The sequence below is a fragment of the Pempheris klunzingeri genome, chromosome 4 (genome assembly GCF_042242105.1).
Source record: "Pempheris klunzingeri isolate RE-2024b chromosome 4, fPemKlu1.hap1, whole genome shotgun sequence".
NCBI classification, from domain to species: domain Eukaryota; kingdom Metazoa; phylum Chordata; class Actinopteri; order Acropomatiformes; family Pempheridae; genus Pempheris; species Pempheris klunzingeri.
Genome location: NC_092015.1, coordinates 10,254,247 through 10,275,186, shown reverse-complemented (window position 1 = coordinate 10,275,186; position 20,940 = coordinate 10,254,247). Strand labels below are relative to the sequence as shown.

Sequence of the window (20,940 nt, the reverse complement as noted above, 5' to 3'; positions counted from 1 at the left end):
GAGCTAAATGCTAGCACATTAGCATGTTAATTAGCACTAAACACAGAGTACAGCTGAGGCTGATGGGAATGTCTTGCAGGTATTTGGTGCTGGACAATTTGAATTTTGACCTGATGATGGCACTGGGCGAAAGGAGTAAACTACTGTATATCTCATCAATAGTAAATGAGGACTTTCAGTCAGGACCAAAATGGCGGGCCGTCCGCCCAATCAAACACCAACATTCCTACAACCGCGCCACAAGCGTGACTGGAAAAAATGAACAAACAAGAAAAACTTTTGTATCAAAAATGCATTTAAAATTTTAACAATAAAATTAATGTCTTCTGAAATCCTCTGTCAGGCAACATCATGGAAATATCACAGAAGGTGGAACATGGCGTGTGAAGAACATTTCGTAGAACTGTCTTTTAACTCATCTCGTTCATGTAAGCGCTGTCAGAAACACTAACTTGTGCTGAGCATTAACGCGACACACCACAAAGCTAAGCTGAGGCATCAGAGCTGCTGAAATGAAAGCGCTGCCCGCAAAGCCAGTGTAGAGATAATCATCTCACATCTCGCTGCAAAAACACTGGAGAACTTTGGCTGGAATAAAAACAGTTCCAGTGTCTCCACTGGCAGCTCTACTGCAAAACAGACTACAACAGGCAAACCAATTTAATTGCATAAAGGCTACAAGAGAGCGTACAATGGATGCATGGAGCAGCGCAGAATGGAGGAATCAGACTACGTCCATGCCAAGGCCCCTCGCCACCTCCGTCAGGGCCTGGACTGCTCCAGATGTCCCACTAGCATCACAGTCCTCCTGGGATAATCCTCCGGGCTCGTCCTCAATATGAGGGATGGTGCTCATGACGCAGTAGACAGGAGAGTCACTGCCTCTGGGGCTGGGCTGAGACGAAACATCCTCACCTCCGGAGAGCTCCGAGGAGTACGAGGAGTAGGAGCTGGAGGAGGGTGAGGACGATCCTGCGGGCGAGCTTCGGCCACTCTCCGGTGTGACTGCGGCACTCTTGTTCCGGCTCCTGGTTCTCGGAGTTTTCCGAAGGCTCTGCGGCTTTTTGGCCATGTTCTTCATGATCTCCTTCGTCACTTCTACAGTCTCAAACCGCACCATGTTTACTTTTAGGAAGCCGTCTACGTCCTTTCTGTATCTGCGAGGAAAGCACATGGAACCATCACACATAAAACATTCATTTTAATCTTTATTTATCTTATAATTACATTTGATTTACCCAATAGGGCTGAGAAGTAGAGTGGATCTATGAAAAGGTTTATTCAGCAGTAATTGGCTGTTGTAACAAACCTAAAGCGGGAGTGTCCAGAGGGCCATTTCAGCTCATGCTTCTTTCGAAGGTGAAGTGTGAGAGTGTAACACCAGGAGAAAACCTTGTCACAGATATGGCATTTATATTTGGACATCCCCCCGACCTGTTGGTAAATATTATACAACAAAGCATCATCACAACTGTCTTTACAGCAGCTTGTAATGATGACATGCTTTATGTTGGACGACATTTGGCGCTAACAAACCTCGTGCACTCTCTTGAAGTGGTGGCTCATTGTTTGGAATGTGTGGCAGGAATAATCACAGCCCTCCACCGTACAGTGATACACGGTGCCCTCATTGTGAACCTCTGTGTGCTTTTGTAGATCACGCTGGTTCTTAAATCTGCAAAAAAAGAAAAAGAGAACATATGACAACATGATTTTCTGATATGAATCCAGAGCAGCACGCTGCTTATGGTTCTTAAAAACTACTTAACATAAACTAACAACAATATTACTAACAATATATTTGGTCCAATTGTCCATAAATAGATACCATATAAATGTACTGTTGACTGTGTTTAACGTATGGGTACAGCAGCATTCCCACTGTGTTTTCAGCGAATGAGCTGCCAGCAGAGGCGATACTCGGAAATTTTTTTGTGTCTAGCTGTCAAAACCGAAATATGTAAAGATGGAGCCCAGGTTAAATAACACCAGAGTTAATCTTTCATACATATGAAAATTATTACAAAATGTTGAATTAATTCGCTACTAGAAAGGTTTTTCCATCCAATGAAATGGAGTAGGATAAGCAGATTCCTCCATAAAGGCTATATATTGGTAGTTGATTGAATTGATTAATTGAATTGAACTATATGAAGCAGATGCGACTGAGGGTATTTTGACTGAAAACTCTGTGTAGTGTCCGCCTCTTCTGTTTTCTCTGTAACTCCTGTTTTGAAAAGTGCTATACACATAAAACTGTACGTAAATAAAGTTTACTTGAATACTTTCTCAGATGTTGTTTGACGAAGTATTCAAGTACAGTTATTGTCAGCTGGACACCTAATCATCTGTTTTTGAAAGTCTACCTCTTGTCACAGAAGTCACATGGGAAGGGCCGCTCATCACAGTGGCGAAACCTGATGTGGATCTTCAGAGCTGCCAAAGTGGTGCAGGTCATGTCACAGAAGGGACACTTCACCTGATTCACTAGAAGGAAAAGACACGTAATATCAAAATATTATACCTGCTAAATGGCTCAACAGACATTTTAATTCCTTTAAATCATTACGTATAATTTTGTCTAATTAGATGAGGTAGTTCTGGGAATGTGTTACAATTCAAAAGATTATGAAATGGATCAAGACTTATCAATTTAAATACGTTAATGACAACCTCCTTCAATCTTTAAAAATACTGAGGTCAGTGTGTCAAACTTCTATCATCATAATCTGATCAAGACAGAAAAATGCACATTGAAAATTTTACTGAAACAAAACCACAACAAAATATTTCAAGTAGTGATTAGAAATTAGCTCGTGATCGAACAAAAACAGCAATTAGAAGTGTCGTTAATTAGATCTGACCAAAGCATTCCTGAATATATGAACATGTTACATTCAAACAACAGTTTAACTTGCAGAAAATGATTACCATGCTGACGAACGTGATCCCTCAAAAGCCTCTCGCTGGAAAAAGCTTTGCCACAATGTTCACATACCAGCGACTCTGTTCGAAGGAGATGTATAAAAGTACAGAGGTCAGCATTTATGCAACGCACCAACATAATAGCATCCTTGAAAAAAGAAGCGTCCCTCTCACCTACTGGCTCGGCCTGCCTGTGAAGGTGGTCGAACAGCTTTGTGTTGCTGGAGAACATGCTGCCACATGTAGGACAGGCTACAAGTCTCTCCTGAGTGTGGCTCCGCATGTGTTCTCTCAAACGGTATCTGATCTTGAAGAAAGCATCGCAGCCTGTAACACAGACATGTGATATAGACAGACAGACACACCAGGAACATCTCTCTAACCTCCACTTCCTCAGTCATACCTGTCCACTGGCAGAAGAGGGCCTGGTGTTGTTGCGAGAGAGTCTGTGACTCGGCACTTTCAACATGATTGTCCACATGTCGGTAGAACCACTCAGGATTGTTAAATGTACTCTGTACGAAGGCAAAAACAGAAATTCTATGACGACGGTGCAATCAACCATTTGATGACAAATGAATTACTAAAAATACCTACATCACACTGCTCCCACTGGCAAACGTATCCATCTGATCCTTCGGGAACCAGGTTGTTGCTGTGCACGCCTTGGTTGCAGCTGGGCAGATCAGGACGGGACTTGAGCAGCTGTGACCCGACGAACTTGAGCTTACCGTGGTAGTTGTGGAAGTAAGCATGGACCTCCAGCTCTGCAGGGCTGCCCATGGATAGAAATTCACATCCATTCCAGAGACAAGCATACTCATCTGAGACACAGAGAGAGAGAAGAGATCATTATCGCTGTGAAGAAATAACAGCTATTACAGACAAGGAGGATATTCAGATTGGCTGAATAAGGCTGGACAATCAGCTGAAAATGTACCAAAACAGATACACACCTTTAATCAGCCTAATATAAGTGATCTCAGTATGAATGACACAAAGTATGAGGAGTGCATGGTGAAGAAGTAGTAGAGAGGTAAAAATCCCAGCATGTTATAGACACAGCAGTCTATTGCAAATCTAAGCTCCTGTTAATGCCACTGGAGTACTTAAAATGAGAAGATGGGAGCCATACATGTGCTAATTAAATCCAATTGCAATATTACTTATTCTCATAGTTACATTAGATATGAAAGAGCATATTTTTATGTTCAGTATTTTAGCCAACAAATGCCTTAAAGGGCTATGAACGGCTATGTGTTAATTAAATGTTACTAAGCATCACCATTTGTGATTTCATGTATATTGGTTAGCACATAGAATTAATAAGATATTGTTCAATCTATTGTTTTTGGGGTGACTGTGACAGTGTTTTCTCTCTCCACACTGTCATTTTAAAACATCTCTTACTAAAGGTGCTTCTGCGCATCACATCTCTTCTCAAATTTGAAACTACAGTCCACAGATGAGACCCTGAGACTTGGCTACATCTTGATCCCCTCACAGGTAAATACTGAAAATGGGAACTCTTAAAGCTAATTGTCTCTGATCCTGCTCACTGTGCTCATTTCTCCTGCTGTGCTGTGATCTCTTGCGCAGCACAGACCTTGATCTCAAGTGGTGAATGCATTGGCCTGTCGTCCTGATTTCAGGTAACATCTCCTATGGGGTTTGTCTTGAATCCTCCTCACTCACCCAGCTCCTCCAAGGCATCGTTATCTCCCAGGTAGTCCTTCAAATGCAGTGACATATGATCGCTCAGCTCCTCCATGGTGTGGCCCTTGAAGTTGCACGAAGCCCACTCACACACCACCTCAAAGTTGTCCAGTCTCTTAGTTGTCATCATGATGGTGGTCGCGGTGTGCACACCCACAACCCAGACCGAGCCTAAGAACCAGATAACAAACAGCGAAAGACATTTTAGAGACAGAATAAACGGTGGCCTTTCACAGGTTAGCATACAATGCTAGCTGGAGAGGTCTGAACATTTACACACAGATTAGCTCGCCCAGAAAATGTGTAATCCGCGTTAGCTACAGTTAGCTGTCGGTCTGAATGTTACATTACCTGGAAAACAATTACGACAGACTGTTTACTAGTTAGCGAAACCACTGCAGCTACTACCTGGTCGCTTATAATTTCTAGCTCAGTGGGTTGTGTTCAGATAAAAGTTACTATCTTGGCTAACAGTCTCGCCACCGCTTAACCTCATCATATTTTCAACCGTGTAACGTGAGAAATATTTGATAACTTAATTTGTAAACACGGGCTAATTTGTCTGACACTTGTGATACACGTCGTTTCGTAAATGCTTCTTACGGGTATTAGTGTCACTTGTAGCAGCAGCAGCAGCAGCAGCAGCAGCTCTGTGTCTGTTCCCTCCTCTGAGCTTGTCTTTTGTTTATTTCCTGTCAGAGAGCCTCAAAACGGAAGTTGTTCTTCTTCGTCTGTTTTATCAAACAGCGACAAGAGGAGCCCAGCGCCACCCAGTGAAACCGGAGTCATCCAACAACTTTAAAACTGTCGAGGTGAGGAGATTTAACTCATTAAAACCATATACTGTGTAAAAAAAATTACTTCTTTTATATAGTCTATGAATAAATCAACTGTTGTTCAATTTTAGAGAGATGAATCCTGCTTTCACTGAATAAGCCAAGATGCTGTTGTTATTGATTATTTTTTGTTTGATTTTTATTTGTTCACGTACATGAAAAAGATACAAACTGATGTGTACATGAACAATAAGATGTGATAGAGGTGTGCTAAATAACCTCAATGGGGCTTGATGGACTCTCAAATAGACAAAAGATAAGATTGCACACACTAGCAGACACCCATATATACAAGTAGTAGCCTACAGAGAGTATTGAAATATTATTAAAATGACCTTTTAGTGGGCAGTTTACGAACATAAATCCATGCGGATAACATCGGAGATATAAACTTTTAAAGGCTTTCCTAAATTTTACAGGATTGTGGAAAACTGGATTGTAGGAAAACTGATCAGGTAAATATAAGCGAAGGTTCCTGTTCACAGAAATGCAAGCACTCGTTTTTTTTGGCCTTTTACCACCACACCAAACTCTACATATAGACTTCCATTAAGTCTGCACACTCCTGTGAGGCCATGACACTCTTCCTCACAGACACCCCTTTGCATCAGTGAGTGCTGAGCAAAGAAACAACCAGAATCAGAATTTTATTGCCAAGTAGGTTTTCACATACAATTTGCTTTGGTATTTTGATATTACTGTGTGATCACAGTAAATATGGTGAGATATAAGAAAAAGAAACAAATATTGCGTAAAGTTAAGATTTTCAAATATAAAATAAACATTTACAAGAAAAAATATGTAAAATATATGCCATTTAAAAGAGCTACAGTGTTTAAGAGACTTAAGAGTCGGGTCACTGCTCTTTTGAGAATTAAGGAATGTATAATTGTTTAAAGTATAAAGAATATAAAAATATGTGCAGGCTGGTGTCTATGATGCAGGATGGGAGTTAGTTTCAGTGGGAGGAAACGGTTCTTGTGGCCTTAAGTTTTGGTTTTAATGAACCAAAACTCTTAATTCAACTTTTATCTTAAGTGTTTATGGGTTTATATTGCAGTCATATTAGATTGCAATGTTTAGTAAGATCCAAGGAGGTACCTAAATGCCTAAAAGACTGAGAATTAAGTGACGACCTGATGAATTCAGCCTTTTCTTTGGTGGTCTGATTTGTACTAGTTTCTTTGTAATATTTTCATGAAGGAAACATTATCCACACATCTGTCCTTTCTTGATTGCCGCCAATAAAGAGTTTACCATGTTGTTTTTTGCTCTGGCAAGTATTCAGATGTCAGTGATATGATCAGAGTTTAGAGCCAAGCAGGAAGAGAGGTCATTTATGCCTGAAGGGATCACATTTCCCATCCAGCCTTGGGACACTTTGGACACCCTCAATAACTGGAGGTCAAGGGAAAGGAGGCCTGAGCTACTTTGGCTGACTAGCAGCCCTCATATTTCAGGTTCACGTGACGCTATGAAATTGTGCACTAGATCCTTTCCACTAGAGGTCATAATTTGCCGAGTATCAGCACCACACCATGACATGTCTTGCATTGTCTGTCCATGGACATTTCCGTGTGGGTGCGTGTCTGCTAATGTGAAGTCGATATAACTCGAATGAAGCCACACAATGTTCTGCACTGCTTGGTCAACAATGCAGGTGTTGAAAACAGCCGACTGTGTTGTGGTTCTCAATTCGTCCAAATGTGAATTTCTTTCAGGTAGGACACATTTGTGTGTCAGAGAATGATCGGGTGCAGAATCACAACCTGGGAACTCTCATCTGTATATTCCATAAACAGTGAAACAAGTGTATGAAATCCTTATTTTACCCTTTCAAGACAATATAATAAGCTATGTGGGCGACTCTGCAGCCTGCCAGACAAGTCTTTTAAAGAGAGGACAGAGCTTAGGAAGCTCCCGTGCCAACGCTGATCTGTTATTCAATATTTCATGCTGCTCTGCAAACATAAGGGCCCATAACAACTGAATTATTCATGCAGTTTTATGTCAGGATGACTGATTCACAGGAAAACTACCACCAGCATCCAAAAGCTTGTAAGTGAATGAACTGAAAAATGATCAAATAATGTTTCCATTTCGCCCTTTATTTCGGTTAAGATGGGTCTCTAGTTTTAAGACGACGCCATTTTGCATCTCTTAATTAGTGCCTGTAGTGTAAAACTAATGGAGAGAGCAACACATTGATGACATCTCATACCTACAAAAACGACCTTTAAATGGCTCTGAATGTTGGCTGATTTGGGATTAAAAGATCTGCAGGGCACAACATGCCCACTCCTTAAAAAATCTTCCATCCTGTGCTTACTGTCCTCTAGGAGTGCTGTGGGAAAGGAAACCAGGCCTGGTAAAGATTTCACTGGTTCTTAACAGATTAAACATATTGAGCTCTCTAACCCTGAAAGCTTCTTCTTCAAACTACATTATTAGCTAAGTATCAGCCTACATTGTGGTATTCTGCTGGTGCAAATTAACATAAGTAAAAGTTTAGTTTATATGACTACACGGAGGTGGAAATTCATAAACAACATTGTTAAGATAGAATTCTAAAAAAAACATGTTATTAGAGCATTCATACATTACACTTTAGGAATAATAGCTTTTCACCTTTTGGGTTAATTCTGTGTTCTCTGCACCATAGTTGGTCTTCAGATTTAATGTGATATTAATTCCAGGCCTTAACATTTTTCTAATTATTTAAAATACATATTTGAAATTACTAAATTACTCCTTATTACTTTAACACTTAAAGAGTGTCGCATCAAATCCAAAAAATATACATAAAATATACATATTTGTTAAAAAGGTAAATATCATTTAACATGTGTGCAACATTTCTGCCACTCAAAGAAAATATTTTGGTGGAGTACTGTTATTAAACTTACAAACTACATTTAAGAAATAGTCATGCCTGATATGGAGGATGCAATAAGCCATAACACAGGATTCTGTTTCATCATTTTAATCAGAGTTCATTCAGAGCAAGCTGAGGATACAAGCACAAAATCACAACATGTCTGCAGCTCTATGACATTGTCATATCATCATTTCACTCTGGTCTGACGACACACGCAGTCCAAGCCAGACAGCATATACGATGAGAGATATAGCACCAGGGTGTTGGCGTGCATGGCCGCACGCCTAGTGGTTGGGTAAGACTTGATGCTAGCAGGCAGAAGGCTGTAGAGGTCAGACACTAAAAAGTCACTCACTCTCACACACACACACACACACACAATCAAAAAGCAAAAAGTGGAAGCAGACACACGGTGGGTAGTGCTCAACTTGGCCCTCAAACACTACGGGTGTCATGGTAGAGTGTGAGGACATTTTTAGTAAAAACACCTCATGTCACGCTCACAATGAAACAGATGTGATTTGCGCATTTTCAGACAGCAGCATTATTAAGAGCTGAACTTCAAGTCCTGGCCCATTCCTTGTCCTTCAACACCTGGAGAAATCAGCCCATTCAGAGTGAAATTTATTGAGTAAATACAATAGGTTCTCCTTTTTCAGGCCTGTATGCATCTTGGGTTTTTCTTTTTTTTTTATATTTAGCACAATTACAGCGTCACAGCTCAGAGGAGAGGATGGAGTACAATGTCATCAAATACTGAGTCATTGTTAAAACCGCAGTATCCATGTTAAATCAAAATCTCTATTTAGATTGCAGGAAATGTGTTTGTGGGTGAAACCATATTGCTGGTGTGTTTATTTTATAGCTTTAACAGCCACTAGACTATGATTTTACTTACTGTATGTACTTTAGTTTTTCAGTGTGTGTGACCAGAGTCTATTTACTACACATGCATTTATATTTGAAAAGGCCTTGCCCCTACACATTTATCTTTAATGGCTCAATTTACAAGCTAAAATGTGACTGTGACATAAAGTCTGCTAAAATGTTGCTACTCAACCAAAAACTGGGTCCCGCATGCAAGCCGTAGCAATTATATTACAGTTCATTTGGTTTCTTAGCAACCAAACTGATGAAACCAGATATCATCCAGAACAATGAAATGAAAACCAGGACCATACAGCGGAGGCACTGTAACTAGGAAACGCAACCGTAAAACAGATTTTGTACTTACACAAAACCTCTCATGTGATCCAGCATCCCCTCGACATTTTCTACAATCATTTTAATATTGATCTGAATTGTCATCCATTCAGACAAAAGGTAAAAATGCCCTTTCATACACACCGTGCGTGTGTACTGTACTGATGGCTCTTTTTTTATCGTTTGATGCCAAAGAGAACTGATATAAATAATGTGCAAATTATGTGCTCAATAATATAAAGCGGTTCTGTGCACCAAAATACAAGGACTCACATACTTTCACACGTTTACACACACACACACACACACACACACACACACACACACACACACTCACACACACACTCACACTCACACACACTCACTCACACACACACACACACAGTTTACAGTGAAATTAATTGCATTATTCTAAAAGCTCAACATCAGTGCCCATTCAAAGGTGAACAATATATGACAGGACAGCAAAAACAACAGGTAAGGAAAAAAACAAAGGGAAGAAATTTGCCTAATTCGTCATGTAGCCTTTGATCGTGCACTTAAAAGTGTAGAGATGAACTACTTTTACTGTTTTGCTTCAGCCAGTCTATTGCTGATCTCTTTGCTCTTCTTTGTGACAGCTGCCTCTGGTTTGGGTTCTGGGGCGCTCACAGATTGTTTCTTCTTGGCTGACTGGGAACTAGCAATCTGCTTCTCTTTTGCTTTTTTCACCATCTTCCCTGTTGTCGTTGTTGGCGTCTTTTTTGGCTTGGTGCGAGACACTGGTTTGTCTACCTGAAGGCAAAGAGACATGAAAATGCTGAGATTACACGCGGTTTCAAAAACAGTTCGTTGAATTCAGACTGACCTTAAAGCAATAGTTCAACATTTTGGGAAATGCACTTATTTGCTTTCTTGCCAAAGATTTTGGTGAGAATGTCGATACCCCTCTCATTACTGTCCATTACATATGAAGCTACAGCCAGCAGCTGATTAGCCTAGCTCAGCAAAAAAGACTGGAAACAGGTTGGTTTCATGGCTGGTGGCCGTGACTCCAGGAAGTTTCCAGTCTTTGTGTTAATCTACTATCAGCGGTTGACCTTCTCATCTAATTCTCTGCAAGATAGCAAGTAGGGGCATTTCAAAAATTTCCCAAGTTTTACTTTCGCATGCAATACATACCTTTTTATCCTGCTATGTAAAATAATGACAGGCAAATGACACCATATGATAAAGGTGATATTTGCTTTACGTGGTTAGTGCAATGAAGATAAAAGAAATTTAAAAAGAACAGCACAAGAGGTGTATTTGTGCCTTTCCTCTTATAGAACAGTGGGTCGTGCACTTTAACATTAAAATCAACACTTAAAGAAAGCATAACATACAAAGTACATGGTTTATATTAGTATATGATGTTAGTCTCACAATTTAAAGAATTAAATATTTTGGTAACAATCCAACCATCTATAGTGGTGACAAAACCTAGAAGCTTAAGAAGCAGACGTGTGACTGGAGGATTGCTGATTTATTTCCCATACGAACTGGGGAAATGTGGATGCAGACATGAATGTGCTCTTAAGCAAGGCTCTGAGCTTCTTTCTGCTCTTCTGGATAAGTTTCCAAATGATTAGTTTGTATATATGAGTTGGTATACAGCAAAAAAGTTGCAAACATGCTCAACTTTTGCTGAGTAAATAAACCTTAAAGACTTGTATAATGTTAGAGATGAGAAATGTTTGTGAAAAGCTGTTTCTGACAGTAAAAATGATGGGCTCTATTTCTGTGAATAAAAGCATTATGATGCGTAGAGTGTAAATTTTGTTGCCAGGGAGTTAGTCAAGGTGGACTTCACACTGAGCTCCAAACTGCTGCTACGCAAATCAGACATCTAAGGCCTAAAGGATAACATCATCTGCAAACAAATGTTACCAATGTCTGATATCGAAAATGCATTGCACCACCTGCCATTGACATACACCCTCCTGTGCCTCTCTACCCACTTCTATGAAGTCAAATTCACAGTGAGCAGACTCTGGAAAACATATGAACAAAATACCATTTTGCTTAATGTAATTTGCACCATAAATTGTCACCAAAATAGAGCCCTAAACAGCGTAGATCTCTATAAACTAATCAAATATGCAGACCGCTTTTGTCTTGTTGGCCTCCACTGATTAAATAAATCCACCTCTTTTGTTTAGGTTCTTCTCTGTTACTTGATAATATCATCTAAGCTTCTTTGTTTCTTCCATTTATTAAGGAACCCACCCTCTAGCATAAACTCACAGAATTTGCTCGGCCAGTTTCTGAAACTATTGATCTGAATTAAGGGTGGTGGGTGGTGCAGGCCAAGAGGTGGGCAAACAGTGAAGATGTGGCAGATACGTTTTGCTGGGTTGTATCTGGGAGCTGGGTGATGCATGTGACTGTGGCTTGCACTGGCCAAGGCGCATACTGTGTGTGTGTGAGTCCGTGTGTGTGTGTGTGTGTGTGTGTGTGTGTGTGTACAGTATGCACGTTTGCGTCTGATCAATTTGAGGTCAGCCTCCATGCCTTCTAGAAGAAACAGAGAACACACCTGACTACAGCAGATTTAGAACAGAGCTGCTCTCAGTCTCTGAGAAGTCCTACAAGAACGAGAGAGGGAGTGGCCATATGAACACACTACGACAGAAACATTATCAACCAGGTTTTGTCTGAATTGTCGATAACATGCACGCAAACCTATGTTAAGAATATATTCAAATCAAGGCCCACTTTAATATGGGATGAAGCCATTTGTTAGTATAATCCAACGTTGGGGTTTTATTGTAACATTTAAAGTGATGCATGAATATGTTTCTGTATTCGTATCTAACATTTGCTTAATTAGCTAGTTATTGTATGTTTAGTTACAGTGTGCACAGACTGGCTGTGTAAACATTTTACAGGCTGATTATATACATTATATGCTGATTATTCCATATGCATGATGAGTTGTTTTATGTAGCTGTTTTGTTAATGTTTAATAAGTCTGTGAACCGATCACGGCGTCACTTGGATGACGTGCAAAATAACACAACATTTATGCAGCAGCTAATTTATAACTTCATGACTATAATTCAGTGTAACGGTAAATGGTGGTATCAGTATTTGACAGACCTACGCTAACACCAGTAGGTCTGTCTGTGTGCACACATGCTCTCACCTTGGCAGGTTCCTTGCTCGGCTCACTGTACAGGCTGCGTATCCTCCTGCGCTCCACCACCTTATTGTCGGTGGGCAGCGGCTTCACCTGCTCCCCCTTGAATGTGGCACTATAGCTGGTTTCCAGACTGGTCTCCTCCACTGGGGGTTTATACTGGGATGGAGCTTTGATGGGCTTCACTGGTTTTACATCCTTATACGCCTTAAACTCAGTCCTGAGAAAAATAGAAAAATCAGACAGGTTTTATATGGCTGCAACTTATTATTCTCTAAATTAATCAAATATCTTTTGGATTTTGGCTCGTTATTTTGTTGTGAGCATCTTCACTTATGATGGAGGTAGTTGCTGATTTGTTTGTCCACTTAAAAACTTTGCAGGACTAAATTGGATGGATCATATATTGACAACAGGAGACTTTTGTAATGAGCACAATGTCTCATGTTAACTACAGCTCAGCAGAGCTCTGCTGCCGGTTTATTGCTGAACTCACCGTCTTGTTTCATATCACAGGATCATATTCGCCCAATAATTTCTCCATGTTGGCTAACTGTTATTTTTAGCATCAGTGTGAAAATATGATCTTTAGATTTACTTTCTAAGCTCTCTAGGACCTGAAATGGCTGCATGTATTTTCTTCCACATGGACTTTTAAACACACCTATTATAGATAATCTGCATTATACATTATCTATTGCATTAAGAGACTATTAAAAGAATACTCAATACTCCAGTTTAGGGAATAAGAAATAAGATAAAAAGGGTAAAAAAAATAAGTATTTCTTCTTCTATACAACTGCTTGTAATCATTAATCACGCATTTCATTAATTATGTAATCAGTTTTATTGTGTACATTGTTTCTGTTATACAAACTAAACATAAAAATGAGTATTTCAGTGAGGCACACTGAAGCCAACAAGTGTCGTAAACCTGCATGCGTTACGCATCCCCAATTGAATTCAGAGGAGGCCTGTGCAGAGAAACCATGTTAGGATACATGATTACATTCAGGCCCTATTACTGGCTGCACTCATTCATGGGCCACTGCATTGATTTGGTAGTACTCTTAGGGAGGATAAAGCAGGAAAAAAAAATCAATAATGCAACCTTCATCTGTGGCAATATCAGTTCGCTTTCAAAATCACTGGAGATTGTAACAGGAGACCATGAAATACCAAATATCCCATGATGATCTCTGAGTGATGGACAGGGCAGTGTGGCATACAGAGGCTACCCAGTCAGAAGTGTTGTGTAACAGAGGATACCATGCAGCACTGTTGATCACAACACTCACAAGTCACAGAAAAGCAAAAGGAAACGCAGGCTTTTATTTCAAGGGGCTTAGAATAAAGTAAAAACACACTTCTGTCTCCTCTTCTGCTACATGATCATGTCTCTCTCTCTCTCTCTCCCTCTCAGTTACCTGTAGCTGCTGGAAGTCGACATAACCTCTTTTATCTGTCTGTTGAGGGCGTCTGCAGCTGCTCTGCCTTTCCTCTGCTCGGCGCTCACATCTGCGGGCACCTGCGCCTCCGTCTTATCCGCCGCTTGTCTCTCCGCTGACTTCTCCCTCTTCGCGCTCCTCTTCATCGTCTCCTTGGCCTCTTTCTCCTGCATCTTCTCCTCGATCTCGCTCTTCTCCACGCCGCACTCCGCCTCGGCGGTGGGGCTCGGCTTGGGGATCCAGGGGTGGTCGTGCTTCTTCGGTATAGGCCAGGGCTTGTAGTCCTTCTGATACTGAGTCTCGTTGTTGAAGGGGGCCGCCGAGCGCTGGTACTCGTTCCTGGGCTTGCAGCTGGGCTCGGGGCGCACTCTCCACGCCTTGAAGTCTTGGCGCATGACGGACGCAGTAGAGCCATCTTTGGCCGCTGCGGCACCCGTCGCGGGCGGTGCCTTCCCGGCCTCCTGCTCGCCGGGATGAGGCTGGGTTTCTATGGCAATGGCAGCGGCCCTCTTCTGCCTCGGCTGCGGGTGATGGGGGATATGCTGCACGTCGGCCACGTCCGAGTATTTGGTGAAAACCAAAGGCACCGCGATGTCCGCTTTGTCCAGCTCGGTCCAAAAGCGGTTGATGCAGCAAGCACGCGTGATGCAGGGCCATGCCATGGTGATGGAGGCTGGGAGGCTGGCAAGGACAAGATGCTCAGAATAAAACCCTTTAATGCGGGGATAATAAACGTCCTACTCACGACTCGAATACTTGCAAGCGCTCGGTCCCTCCCTCACCCTGTCCCCCCTCTCAGTTTCTGTCCAGTCAGGGTTATTCCTCTTCCAAGCTTTATCTAATTCTCACCAATCTTTGCCAGAGACTGAGGAAAGTAGAGCCCCACGCCTCCCTCTCTCTCCTCCCGCAGGCTATTTGTTCTTACTGGAAGTTTAAATGGACTTTGGGGCTTGCCGTGGAGTGCACATTGCTGTCTGGTTGCGCATCAAGGCGACCCCACCCACAGCTGTGTGATGCCTCCCAAGATGCCCGGGGTGTGCACTGTGAGTGTGCACGGTGAACTATCACCTGAGCGCGTCACAGTCTGGCCAGAGAGGAGGGAGGAGACACGTTTAACCCCTCTGCTGCCGTGGCGCACGACGCCACCTTCAGCCTCCAGCGGGTGTTAACACGAGCCTTTTGTTTCCAGTTGAAGGAAATGGCCGAACTGCAAGAGTTCTCGTTTATTATTATTATTTTTTTAAGACTACATGTTGTCAGTGTAATTTTCATTTTAAGGTCGTACCTGGATGGATCCACAACTTAAGGATGCAGGTGATTTAAGGGAGAAAAATAAAAAAAAAAGATTTTGACACAAAGTGCCTTAATTTTTGCAATCCACACAAAAAGGATTTTACTAGACCATACTAGAAAACAGGTTTTAATGAGGTTTGTGTTAAATCAGACAAGTTAATACTTTAGGTGGCAACAAAAAGATCTCTTTCCATTAAAAATTGATTAGAACATTTCCACCCCTATAAAACATAACATGGCGAGGCAAGCATTTAACTTTAGTCCACATCAGGACTCCGTTGTCCTTCTGCTCAATGCCTGTTGTCAGATCAAGTGCTATTTCAATCAGAATGGACCCTTTAAAAGAGATGAACTTTCAAGATACTGGCCAATTTAATTATCCAAAATATGCCATGCTGGCGGTACAAGCTTTTATCTATTAAAAATGGCTTCCCAATGAGCCTTAATTCAGTGATACTGCTGATGTTGGTGTAACTGCTCCCTCTTGTGCTCTCCCTGCCTCATAGTCAGTGAAAAGGCATCGGGGTGTTTCAGGGCCTCTTGACTTCATCGTGTGGTCTAAATGAAAATACTTCACTGTGAAGAAAAACTGCAAATATTTTATGGCAGTTAATTTGTACAGAAAAAACAACATCTAAAGAAAAGTTGGCTATGTCACTGGCATCCTTACAGAGATTAGCCTAAAAATAAAGCCTGACAAAGACTCTGAACTTTAGATATTTACAGCTCACACCAGTGGCCTTATGTTTCTAAACATTTTCTGGTGTAACATTTTCTTCCTGCTTACTTATTTACAGTCCAAGATTAGCTGTGATGCATTTATATACGTTACTTTTACAACAGAAAGTAAGAACAGTCATTTCTTTTTTTCTTAGAAACCGCATAAATGGCATCCATTGGTTCTTTACATCTGCATTAAAATTATTAGTACTTGTGTATATCCATGTGTACATACACATAAGACCATAAGTGAGCAACCAGAGGAGTGTGTTTATGACTGACAGTGTTTTCCGTCTCACTAATTTTTGCCCAAGAGCATCTTGATGTCTGTGACACATCATGTTGTTGCCACATCTTCCTCAGACATTTCCTCAGCCTCAGCTTCGGCCTCGGCCTCGGCCTCAGCCTCAGCCTCAGCCTCGGCCTCAGGATCAGGATCATCCTCTGGATAGAGTCTGCAATATTTGTCCACCATAACATCCAAGTCATGCTTGACATGCGTGTTAATGTTAAGCATGGCAAGGCTTTTGTTCCACTGCTTGGCTGGCACGCCGGCAAGATAAGCCTGCAGCCGTTGGCTCGCTGTGTCGCTCTTGTTGTCCTCTAATTTCAGCACTGGCAAGGTGGAGAGCACCTTGAGGAAGGAGTTCACGTTGGGAAAGAACTTGACGTCTGGCAGCTGAAGGGTTTCGTGGATGGTGGTGGGCAGGCGCACCTCTTTGCCCCTGTGCTTCCACTTGATTCTCCAGCAGTGAAGCTCTGCGGGAAGCGTGTCTGGGTTGGGCAGGTCATTGCGGTAAACGTCGGCGTAGTTCTCCTCTGTGGTGTTGAACTTCATTTGGCCCATGACAGCTGGGACCAGTGACAGACACTTAAGAGCTTTGAGGTTGGTCTCGGAGAACATGTCCTCCACCTCCTGCATGATGCCGTGAATGATGGGGACGGTCACATACTCCTTGAAATACGCCTCTACTTGGATTTCACCCACTTCGGCAGCACGTTGTTTCCGGAGAAACAGTCTCGGGAGCTTCACTGGAATCTCCAATATACTGGCCACATTCACGGCCTCCTCATACCAGAATTCATGGTAGACGTCAATGTTATCATTGACCTCGTTTAGTGAATGCAGGACGGCAGTTAGGCTATTGGCAGCAAAAAACACGTCGAGCGTTTCCCCCTGGAGGTTCCTCCCGAAGGCTCTGGTGAACGTGAGAACATTCTTCAAGATGACGACAGTGACGATGATCTCAAAGTCAGCCAGAGTTTCTGTGATTGAATACGCGTCTCCGGTGGTATCCTCAGTAAACTTCCCATCCCCGTTGTCCCGAATGCTGTCCATGCAGAGCAGCAGGGGTGGCAGCATATCCAGCAGCACGTCAAACACATTGTGCTGCTCTGTCCACCCTGAGGCACAGGCTTGTTTCAGTGCCGTCCCTTTGTCTTCGTTTTTCTGGCAGTGAGTAAAGATCGCCTTCTCTAGCTCATCCTGAGTAAATGGGGTTCTGAAGAAAGCACCAATCCTTCTCAGAGTCTCCATGACGACCTGGACATTGGGAAAAGGCAGGCTGTTCGCCAGGTGGATGTTCAATGGCGTATGAGAGCAAGGCATGTGCAATGCCAGCGGATACTTCTCCATCGCTAATACTGCCACAGCTTTCATCTTGGTGGTGGAAGTGCCAGTGGCCTTGTGGGCCTGACCACGGCAGTCCTCCATGCTGAGCCCCCAGCGGTCAGTCAGCTGCGCCTCCAGCCTCTCTACCAGCGCAGACTCATCACCATCAAACAGCATAAAGTCCAAAAACTCCTCTCGGAGGACGTTCTGCTGATTCACAAAGCGTAAAAATAGAGGCAGGTGCTTCTCGCCGGCAAATTCAACAAGGTCACCCGTCACGAGGGAGAAGAAGCGACTCTCTCTCACCTCCATCAGCATCTCCTCTCTCACCGTGTTCTCACAAACATCCAGGAGCTGGCTCTGCTGGGTCGCAGAGAGATATTCTGTGTTCACAGCTGTCGCCTCAAAGCGCTTCTTTAAAGCCTCGTCTCCAGCATTCATGCGGTAATCTAAAAGGGCCTGGAAGCTGTTGGACGCGCGTTCAGCTTCAGGCGTTTTGACAGCCAGTAACGGGATACTTTGTTTTCCTAACATGACCACAACCTCAAACAAGGATCTCAGGTATTCTCGAAACTCCTTCTCCTCTGTGGACAGTTGAGGTTCATCCTCGTTGGCTCTTGTGCTGTCCTCAACTACAGCGTCTTTTTTAGAGACGAGCTGCTCAATAGAAGATGCCACTGAGGGGAGAGGGAGACAAGGGGGGGAGCAGTAATCACTGTAAGTAAATGGATACTGAATAAAATAAACATGCAATTAATATATAAATGTTCCATTTACTTACATCTCCTTTCTTTGATCTTCCTTATATCTTCCTCAGTCTGAAATTAAAAAATGAAGTTAATGTACAAAAACAAACATTTGGTCAATCTTTTATACTTTAGAGGTGCATTTACAAATGAGCTAAGAGCTGATAAACACTCTTCTTACAAGTTCTTTAATCCGCTTGCGATGTCTGGTGTGAGGATTTCTTAGATGGCTTGTCAGATCAAATATAGTTGGAATGGCTGTATCCTTTAATACAGTCCTATAGGGGCTCTGAAAAACAATAAAGTCAAATAAGCCTCATTTGGGATGCTCACAGTTTTAGGCAAATAAGTGGAAACAACGCTCCCAGGTCATTACCTGGAATCGTGCGAGATACTCACCGTTTTACAAACCATAGCTGGGTCGAAGTGTTTGGCACATAATCTGTAGTGCTTGTTCAGCTGGTCTGATGTTTTCGCCTCGAGGTCGGCCCTGCGGCAGTTCTCTACCCAGATTCGGCATCTAAAAAAAAAAAAGACACATGATAGCAGATTTATGTGACATTTGAAAAACAGTAGCTGTCTCTGCTTAATCCTCTTCCATGAACATGTTTACAGTCAGATTCATATAGGTGTGAGTGTCCTGGATATCAAAAAATGTTGTGTTAACTCCAGCGTCCCAGTAACTGATGTCAAAGAGATAATTACAGCTCTAAGATTGAGTTAATAAATCATTGGAAAATTGTTTTCTTTCTTTATGTTGACCTATAAATATGGCACTGGCCACAGTGTGTATAGCTGAGATAACTCAGACTACATAACATACAAGTAGTAAGTGCTCATTACCTACATACAGTTTGTAGCCTATACTAGTGTCTGAGTTACCCACAAAGTAAATGAGCTCCAAACTTACTAAACTTGCCACAGTGTTTAAAGATAAGCCTGGATGTGCAACATCAACACCAACTGTGTCCACTAGTTAACATAGATACACACTGCTAAATGTTGACATATCACAGGTATAATAAAGTTGAGGACAAAACCTACCCTCACCATGAAAACAAGTTGCGTTTGGTTAGTAGCTAATTAACAGAAATATTATGATTTATCATTGTGGTATAACTCTGCCTAACAAATCGCAGACGGTTAACAGTCGTCACTTGAATAATGAAGCTGGTTAATGTTAAATAAGATGCCTTACCTCTCTGGGTCCCGCGGAAACCGAAAAAACGCCAAATCTGATTGAGTGCTTTTCCGTGTACAGTTTGGGGCCGCGCAAAAATTCGGCATGTTTCAGGCTAGGCAGCTATCTTAGCTAACTTAGCTGACTATTGTCATCTGCTAACTTTAGCGCTTTCCCTCTAGGGTCTCACAGACGGAGGTGGTCCCTAACACTAACAGACAACGTATATGAGCTAAACTTAAGCCAGACAGGCGTTTCCAGGAGTAGACTACCAAACAGTGCAGGAATAATTCACGACACATTCACAACGGTTGAATTTTGAGTAGCTCGTTTGGGAGCGCGATGTCCCGCCTACAAGGTACATGATTGGCTGTAGCTAAACTCTGAGGCACAACTATTGGTCAATCATGTTACACCGATGTGTCCTATGGGCCAATTAGAAAACATCTAACGTTCTTCTTCTTCTTCTTCTTCTTCGTTGTTTTAATACTTACAGCAGCTCTTCAAGGCACACTGCCGCCATCTACTGGCTGACTCACTACAATACAAAAGCTAGCTATTAGCAAGCTAGCTACGAGGATAACGTCAGGGCGACCAGTTTGGTTGTCTTTTTAATGACTCATCTGGATGATTTATGCAAGCTATCGTGCGATGATTCGTTTTTGGTGTAGGTCTGTAACTGACCAGATGCAGTGAAAACAGCTTGTAATCAGTAGGTAACGCTATGTGTCGCCATCAGTTCCTTATTCATTCCTCCCGTCAGTATTAACGTTAGCTACTTAAGCTAGCTAGGTAGCTAGCTAGGTATCTACCCGTGCCAGTAAAAGTTGTCGCTATAATGCCTGTGTGTAAAATAACCAATACATTAATCAGATAAAACAAGAATATATTTTTTTGTCTGGATACTAAAATAGCTGTACTTGTAACAAGGGAAGCATGGCTCGTTGGTCTAGGGGTATGATTCTCGCTTAGGGTGCGAGAGGTCCCGGGTTCAAATCCCGGACGAGCCCTGATTTTTTTGTTAAGATGAAAGGTTTTTCATGCATCGTAGCCCAAATGTGTCCACACAAACCTAATGTGTGGCCTTTGAAAGCGATACCGCCGCCAACACGTGAACATACAAAACGTCACAGGAACACGACAGAGAAATAAAAAATAAAGGCGCTGTCTGACAACTTTTGACATCACGTTGTAATTCCTCGCATTCACGTAGATTATTTATC

The 20,940-nt window shown here is 42.1% G+C and overlaps 3 protein-coding genes and 1 non-coding gene across 4 annotated transcripts; 1 reads left to right on the top strand and 3 right to left on the bottom strand.

Annotated features, from left to right (window-relative positions):
* Nucleotides 1-275: 275 nt before the first annotated feature.
* Nucleotides 276-4,806, bottom strand: LOC139199994 (histone H4 transcription factor). The gene is made up of 9 exons (XM_070829218.1): nt 4,621-4,806; nt 3,523-3,749; nt 3,329-3,440; nt 3,100-3,252; nt 2,932-3,006; nt 2,367-2,487; nt 1,537-1,675; nt 1,310-1,434; nt 276-1,157 (listed from the first exon to the last, which is right to left on the bottom strand). The coding sequence occupies exons 1-9, from the start codon at nt 4,769-4,771 to the stop codon at nt 725-727; spliced, it is 1,536 nt and encodes a 511-aa protein (XP_070685319.1). The 5' UTR covers nt 4,772-4,806; the 3' UTR covers nt 276-724.
* Nucleotides 4,807-9,819: 5,013 nt separating this feature from the next.
* On the bottom strand, nt 9,820-14,904 carry map6b (microtubule-associated protein 6b). Its single transcript, XM_070829689.1, has 3 exons — nt 14,146-14,904; nt 12,725-12,938; nt 9,820-10,332 (listed from the first exon to the last, which is right to left on the bottom strand). The coding sequence occupies exons 1-3, from the start codon at nt 14,826-14,828 to the stop codon at nt 10,123-10,125; spliced, it is 1,107 nt and encodes a 368-aa protein (XP_070685790.1). The 5' UTR covers nt 14,829-14,904; the 3' UTR covers nt 9,820-10,122.
* Nucleotides 14,905-16,364: 1,460 nt separating this feature from the next.
* Nucleotides 16,365-20,035, bottom strand: thap12b (THAP domain containing 12b). Its single transcript, XM_070828580.1, has 5 exons — nt 19,736-20,035; nt 18,937-19,057; nt 18,719-18,826; nt 18,573-18,609; nt 16,365-18,468 (listed from the first exon to the last, which is right to left on the bottom strand). Exons 1-5 carry the CDS (start codon nt 19,822-19,824, stop codon nt 16,517-16,519), a joined length of 2,307 nt encoding a protein of 768 aa, XP_070684681.1. The 5' UTR covers nt 19,825-20,035; the 3' UTR covers nt 16,365-16,516.
* Nucleotides 20,036-20,655: 620 nt separating this feature from the next.
* Nucleotides 20,656-20,727, top strand: trnap-agg (transfer RNA proline (anticodon AGG)). The gene has a single exon. It is a non-coding gene; the product is annotated as a tRNA-Pro (tRNA).
* Nucleotides 20,728-20,940: the final 213 nt, after the last annotated feature.